At 31.1% G+C, this 8196-nt stretch overlaps 1 protein-coding gene across 1 annotated transcript in view; it reads left to right on the top strand.

Annotated features, from left to right (window-relative positions):
• Positions 1 to 7916, top strand: part of LOC106472797 (cGMP-dependent protein kinase 1-like) — a 39414-nt gene extending 31498 nt beyond the window's left edge. The window contains exons 16-19 of the mRNA XM_022402412.1: positions 1880 to 2043; positions 2597 to 2782; positions 5739 to 5805; positions 7212 to 7916. Coding sequence (XP_022258120.1) covers positions 1880 to 2043; positions 2597 to 2782; positions 5739 to 5805; positions 7212 to 7307 — 513 coding nt within the window. The 3' untranslated portion in view covers positions 7308 to 7916. The remainder of the gene's footprint in view (positions 1 to 1879; positions 2044 to 2596; positions 2783 to 5738; positions 5806 to 7211) is intronic.
• Positions 7917 to 8196: the final 280 nt, after the last annotated feature.

The raw sequence follows: 8196 nt of genomic DNA on the forward strand, positions 1-8196 counted from the left end.
GACTGGAATGTATGTAAAATTATAGTAAAAAATATGAATTTATTGTTTTTCTTTCTTCTACTTCTTTTTTATTACATGATAACTCAAAAACCAAAACAATGGTGTCAACCAATTTCACTGAGGTGACGTAGTTTCAAACGGAATATCCGTTTTTATAAGTATTATTAATATCTAGTAGTAATGATTAAAAAATATCGCAATTCTAGTGTAAACCATGCTATCGTTAACCCTTGAAGTTAGCTTTCTTACAAAAAATTTTGTGTTCCTTTAAAAAGCATAAGTACAGGGTGAAACAGAAATTATCAGCCAGTAATATATAAACAATAAATATTACAGTTGGAACCTCATTGTATTTATAAGCAAACATGGAGTGTAAAGGTAGCTTTTTTTGTTTTTTTGTAGCTTTCGTTCATCTTCGGTTTGAGTCCATTATTTGCAGTTCTTGTTCAATGTTCGCCCTAACGAAGATTTTAAATTGTCCTCCATTTATAGGTTCGTTACATTCATTCAGCGTCTGTTGAATATGACGTTTATCTTAAATTAGCATGTTCCAGTATGTGAGCTGCTAGCCACCTAGTGATGGAACCAATATAACCTAAAAAACATTTAGGACTTTTGTATTTATATTCTACATATAACTATTATAAAACTTGATAAAAACAATAGGTTATCTCACATAAAGCTGATTATGTTAATTACCTTAAAAATTTTAAATGCCAGTGCTAAATATGCGAAACAAGGTGAAAATCCAACTAAAGCGAGAGAGAGTAAGTTACAAAGATACTCACTAAAAATTTTAAAAAATGATAATTTATTGAGAGGTAATGAATATAATAAAATAAAAGCAATTGGTTTTCATTCAGGTATTAGAAATGTGTCCTGGTAGAGTGATAGTGTCTGGTATTGGTACATACGATCATAAACTAGATGGGATTCTGGTTAAGTTGTTAGAACCTCTAATTAGAAATAAATAACTAGATGGGATTCTGGTTAAGTTGTTAGAACATCTAATTAGAAATAAATAACTAGATGGGATTCTGGTTAAGTTGTTAGAACCTCTAATTAGAAATAAATAACTAGATGGGATTCTGGTTAAGTTGTTAGAACCTCTAATTAGAAATAAATATACTATAAAAAGTGTTAACTTTTCTCCAGAAATAAAAAAAAACGTATTTTAAGAATGGTATTTATTATACAAGTTTTGATATTCGAACAGCAAGGTAACGTTTTCTTGTTTACTATTACATTTTTCATCTCATTTGTTACTCATTATATGAGAACACATGGCTTTGACAGACAACGTCTAAAACTTTCTTAGGATAAACAGCAAAAATACAATAAAATTGACGTATTTCAGAACATAATTTCCAATAAAATAAGCATAATCTTGGAACCACTATTCTTGTTCAGTCTATTTCTTTCTTCAACTTGTTTTAAAAATATATTGTGACTTATAAATACGTATCTGAATAGCTTTTAAACATGAAAGGAAATGAACATGTTTATAGGTGATCATAGTATTATTTGTTACTTAATTTCTACACACTCGGAGTAATAGATAATAATGTAATATACATGTATGTATATATATGAACTGAAGAAGTAAGAACACTGGATATTTGGATATTGTATGGGGGCAATTTGTAGTTAAAATCAAAATTCTTGCTGGTTTTCTATAATTTCGATGTTGCTCTATAATTAGTAATATTTCAATAGATGTTTATATAAAATACATTACATGGATTTTTTTCAGGCAAGCAGTTATTGCCAAAAATGTGTTGTTATTTTTTGTTATTGTTGTTATAACAGGATTTTACAGAACACTATATATATTGCTGTCTTTTATTAAGTTCTGAGCTTTTATCTTAAATACTAACAGGTTGACTTTGGATTCTCAAAGTATCTGAAAAATGGACGGAAGACATGGACCTTCTGCGGAACTCCAGAATATGTAGCACCTGAGATAATATTAAACAAAGGTCATGACAGAGCTGTGGATTATTGGTCTCTTGGAATTCTCTTGTTCGAGCTTCTTACGTGCAAGTATGAGCTGGATTTCTAATGATCCTTTCAATATCCGTAACATAATTTATACATATTGCTCATCTTTAGTCCAATAAATGATACTTTAGTACGAATTTCATCGTTGCTGAATTTCAGTATGTACTTATGATATAGCTGTGACTAACAAAATAACAATATGTGCTTATGATATAGCTGTGACTAACAAAATAACAATATGTGCTTATGATATAGCTGTGACTAACAAAATAATACTTTTAAGTCTCACGTAGTTTTTAATAGAACAAAATGATACCAAATTTGGTTATACGAATTGGAAATAATATTCTGGTTAACCATCACAGCAAGAGCGAGCACTTTGACAACGTGATTTTTTGTTGTTGTTTTTTGCAGTGCGATGTTCCTATAATTTGGATGATCAAAAACTATTGTATTGTTTAAATCTCAGTGAATTAACACTTCACAAGCATATGATATTTCAATTGGTTTTAAAAACTCATAGAACAGTTCATAAGAATTTAAAAATACAACACATTTTAGGTAAATGAAACTTTCTTTTTTTCCATCACAACAGACCACCCTTCTATTCTCCTGATCCAATGAATACCTATAACATTATTCTAAGAGGTTTACATGTGATCGAGTTTCCGCCAGTTATTGGAAAACATGCTGAGTCACTCATCAAAAGCCTTTGTAAAGAAAATCCAACAGAACGCCTTGGTTACCAGAAAGGTGGCTTTGGAAATATAAAGAAACACAAGTATGCTGTTTTAATTTTTTGCCTGTTCTTTTTTATGGTTTTTACTTCAAGAGAGTTATAAAAGTTGTTTAAAAAGCTGAGTGTAGTATTCCAACTGTTACCATTTTATTATATTAAGTAGTTTTCACACCTACAGTATTTATATATAAAAAATGAAGAATAACAAAGCTAGACTAGGGTTATTTTCACATAGATGTCCCTAATTTTGAACTGATAGACTAGCGGGAAGGCAGCTGGTCAACCGCACCAACAACGCGTCTTGGGCTATTAATACCATATCGAATAGTGGGACTTCACAGACACACTTACAACGCACCCATGGCCACAAAGTGAGGAGTGCTTTTTGCGGCAACGAGAAGCGAACCATGACATCTAGGATTCATTCACGCTAACCATTAGGCTACGCTCGATCCTTACATAAATTAGTATTGTTGAATAAAAGTAATGTGTTATGAGTTTGATTGGTTTAAACAAAAGCTGTATAAAGGTTATCATTAGCTCTTTCGACTGTTAACTTGTCTTAGTTTTCTCAGTCTCTAAACTTCAGTCTTGATTACCGTTTATATATTTTCCCCAGAAATTAAGATTTGTATATAATATACACTCCACTACCATATGAAGCGTAGTCTTGATCCTTCGATTTGTCCTTTTCCAGGGTTAATGACGGTGGGTGGAATTGACAAAACCTGTATAATTCAGTGACAAGTTGTGAATGGAATTATAGATTTGGCTTCATATTAATGTTTAGTATGTTTCGTGTACCTTGCCCATTTATAATACAAAGTTTTTAATTGTATAATTTGCTTTTACCTTTATAAATTAATGTTTAGTATGTTTCGTGTACCTTGCCCATTTATAGTACAGAGTTTTTAATTGTATAATTTGCTTTTACCTTTATAAATTAATGTTTAGTATGTTTCGTGTACCTTGCCCATTTATAGTGCAGAGTTTTTTAATTGTATAATTTACTTTTACCTTTATAAATTATTGTGCATTTTTAAACGTTGAAGTTCTTACTTATTTTACGAAAGCTGTGCACAAAACGGTCAGAGAATATATTGAGACATAATACCGTTCCATTCGTGATATTTTTGGAGTTTGAAATTAATGCCTTAAACCATTGCTTAAACCTAACTCATTTCTGAATTATTTCTATCCAATTGCAAGATATACACTTGAGCATTCGGTTGAAACTAAAGAGCTACTCTTTCTGTGCAGCAAGATGTGCATTAAGGATGTCAGTAACGCCCAATCTGTGGAAAACCATCATAAATCCATCTACTTACATTACAAGTGTTGTAATCCGTTCGTAATGATTATTAGTAAATAATTTCGCATTTCTCGCATTTGCTCCATTAATTAGTTTCCAATTGATGTCATGAGTAAACACCAGATTACATTCTTACAAGGCGAAAATAAAATGAACTCTATTAATGAAAATTCAGAATTACACCATACATTAGCAACGTTATCAGGAACAAAGTTAGGCAAGCCGTTTCTCGTACTGGTTTCCTTATCACTATAGCACAGAAACCTGTGTTAGTTAAATCCGCATTTAAGTTCACACCTTGTAATATTAAGGATTGCTTTATTTGTGGCACAGGATTACTTGAAAAATATCAAATGTGCAAGATATTATTTACATTTTCTGAAAACTATTTATTTATATGAACAATTTATTTGTTTAAGAATTTCGTGCAAAGTTACACAAGGGCATTTTGCACACAGCCGTCAATAATTTCGAGCTGATAGACTAGAGGTAATGCAGCTAATTAACATCACCCACTATAAATATTGGGGCTATTCTTATCTGATCGAATAATAGGAGTGCGGAGCGCCATTTTACGACAAATGGACGCGAATTAAGAAAAAAACGTATTCACAATCCGGACACGGTAATCAGATAGCTTGGCCAGACCCAAAAGAGATACATTAGGATCCTATATTTACGCATGAGTAAACACGTTGCACATATAAGAATTAATTTGATTGACAAGAGTGATATTAGCGAATATATATTTAGTTTTTAATGCAACAGATACTGACAAGGATATCGAAGTTTTAATTACCGCTACTAAATGTATGGAAAAGAAACACCGCAAGTTATTACGACTGGCGAATTTCTCGAGGAAATGAGACGACTCTAATAATTGATTTAACTGTGTTCCACAACTGTGGCGTTCCAAAGATTATCAGAATAATAAATAGTCTTAATTAACCTGATGTGTGTATAGCACAAACTTTCTCAAACGTGGCCGTTTATTTGCTTTTTTTTTTATTATCGAGACTATATTAAGATGTAATTTCATGGCTCAACCGGCAAGGTTGATTTAGAAATCCACCACTTCTTCTTTCTATGGTTATCACTAAACTGCCTTTGGATAGTGTCACAACCTGCAGATCTTGAATTACACAAATGAACCGTCTGAAAAAAAAAGCAAAAACTTGTTCTACGTGAAAAGTATCGTATGCATCTTTGTACATCAGACAATGATTGTTTGAATTTAAATTACACACCGGAAAACATCTTCTGTTAACTTTAAGATTTAGAAAATAATTTCAGTATTTGAAATTTATAATAAAGATTACTGCACTGTTTGAAGTTGATTGAGAAGAGTATGTAATACAATTAATGTTATATCATTGGTAAGAAACGAGAAGTGTAGTAAAATAATCAAAACACCATTATTTCCGTTCAAGTAGCCCCCAGTGGCACAGCGGTATGTCTGCGGACTTACAACGCTAGAAACCGGGTTTCGATACCCTTGGTGGGCAGAGCAAAGATAGTCCTTGTGTAGCTTTGTGCATAATTAAAAACAAACAAACAAACATTTTAAGTATTTAAATGCTTCTCAAGATATCTGGTTTTCTTTTTGTTGGCTTTAATTTTCAAGTTATCTCCAATAGTTTATTTGTTTTCAGTAATAAAGCTTAAGCTTATGCATTTTTTTATCAGGTGGTTTCAGGGGTTTGACTGGGACGGCCTTCAAATGCGGCAGTTACCTCCTCCAGTTGTCCCTGAGGTAAGTGGTAAAAGGAATGATGACGAGCGCTTTAATTTAATGGTGAAATTTATTCCTGAAGCAATGTATATTTTGTAAATTATCAACTTAAACGTCGTGGCTTTGCTTTAAGAAAATACAACACACACACACACTCAACTTAGATAAAACATTTGTATATACGCATACATATTTTGCTGTATTCTTTATGAAGGGTTTCATTTTGTTCCAATATTGTTTGTCAAACAATCATGTTATTTTAAATTAGATATGTAAATTTGCCCATCTGTTTTCAATAACAAAGATAATATGGTATCCAAAAATAGCGATTTATCAATTTATAAATAATGATTTACGTCCATCTTTTCTTACGGGTAAAATGGAAGGAAACTGTTTTGAATGAAATATATTTCATTAAAATCTTATTATGTTTTATCACTGAGTTATTATTGTTGGAAACTATTAATATTTAGTTCGTAAATATGAAACGAACTGTTTTATTTTATATTTTCTTTATTACTTTTTTTCTACCGGTTTCGTACTTCACAAGTAACAGTAGTTAAATAAGGTTAATTGGAATTGTGCAACGGTAAAAACTATTACTAGGAATTACAAAAACACAATAAAGTAAGTTAAGTAAGAGGTATAATTTGTATTAAATTGCTAAAGATTATGGAAATAAGCTGATTTTCTATAACAATAGTAGAAAGTTTTATTCAATAGAAAAATGATAACGGAATGGAAAATAAAATATATTTGATAATATTTAACTAGATTATTTTTGAGTATATTTCAATTTATGTTTGTATTGAATTTTATAGTTGTATGTCTTGGATAAAACGTTTTTAATTCAGGTCATTTATGTTTAGTTTAAAAGTGGTATTTGAACATTTTTATTATATGTTATCTGTAAAATTATACCTTGAAGCGTGATCCTTGAGATCACGAAACCGGTAGAAGAGAATAATAAAGAAGTGAAAATAAAACAGAACGGTCCAAGGACTGTGGTGTTTTTGTTACTTGTATCCACAGCTGAGACTTGTATATGTTTTGGTTATTTATTATCTAAGATATAACTTGTTTTGATTTAAATAATTTATCAGACTGAAAAATACCGTTTAAGCCAAACCGAAATATCAATGAAATAAAAAAGTGTACACATTTTATATGTGACCAAACTCACTTTTTAATTTTACAACTGATTTTTAGTGATAAAAATGTCCGTATTTTTAAGTATATGTACACACTTTTTTGAAACCGATAAGAACCAAATATCAATAGAATAATAGAGATTATTTTCTTATACTTATAACAAAAATCTAACATAAGTAAATGGATTAACTGAGATACAATAGTAGTATAACAGAAACAACAGTTAAATGTTGCAATGCAACAAAAACTTAGACAATGCAATTGTTTTATCATAGATCAATGGTCTATTGGATTCCAGCAATTTCGACACTTATCCTCGGAATTTCGTAGTACCTCCTGATGAATTTTCTGGTTGGGACAGCAACTTCTAAGCGTTAAGACTTCTGATGAAGTTAAAGCTTCAAAGAATTCCTTTTGACTTGAAACATTAAATAACGTCAATACTTTTAAGTTCTGGCGGGGAAATTGAATAATTGTATTTCTTCAGTAAAGATAATTTTACGCATCAAAATGTTGCGAGCTTATTATTGGTTTTAAGTTCTTGATTTATAAGTGATGTTTTGATGGCTTCCCTAAACAGTTTAAATTACACTTCATTCCAATAAATGACATTTCATAGTTTTGAAATTTTTAGACATGTAACAATAAAAATGGTAAAGCAGATAGTTTTGTAAGCTGCAAAGGAAGGTGTTGTATAAATACTTTTGTAAAGAGGCGACAAGCACCTAAAATGTTTACAAGGAAATTATAACATTTGAATCGCGTTCAATGTGATATGTAGAAATAGAAGTAAAACTGTACAGTTCATAAAACTATCTACTACTTTCTTCCGTATTTTAACCTGTTCTAGTCTTTGGAAATTTATTGCTTCCAGTTTGATGTGACGTACCTTAGAGCAGGTATATTGTGGTTGACATATTACTACTGCATCATTCTTTACTTTCACTCATAAGTCCTTTTAATAAATGTCACATAACGTCTTTGTTTGTCTAGTCTTGAATTTCGCGCAAAGTTATTCGAAGGCTATCTGCGTTGAACGTCCCTAATTTTGAAGGCAGCTAGTCAACACCACCCACCGCCAACTCATGGATTAATCTAATTTAATAGTGAGATTTCACTGTCACTTTTATGATGCACCCACGACACCAATGTACGGAACGTGACTTTTTTTTTCTTTTTTGCGTTAATATGGTCCGAACCATTGAACCTCGGATCTACCGTTTGGCTAGCTAATTACTGGGCCACACTCAGCCCTACATA

The sequence above is a fragment of the Limulus polyphemus genome, unplaced genomic scaffold, assembly GCF_000517525.1.
Source record: "Limulus polyphemus unplaced genomic scaffold, Limulus_polyphemus-2.1.2 Scaffold124, whole genome shotgun sequence".
Lineage (NCBI taxonomy): Eukaryota > Metazoa > Arthropoda > Merostomata > Xiphosura > Limulidae > Limulus > Limulus polyphemus.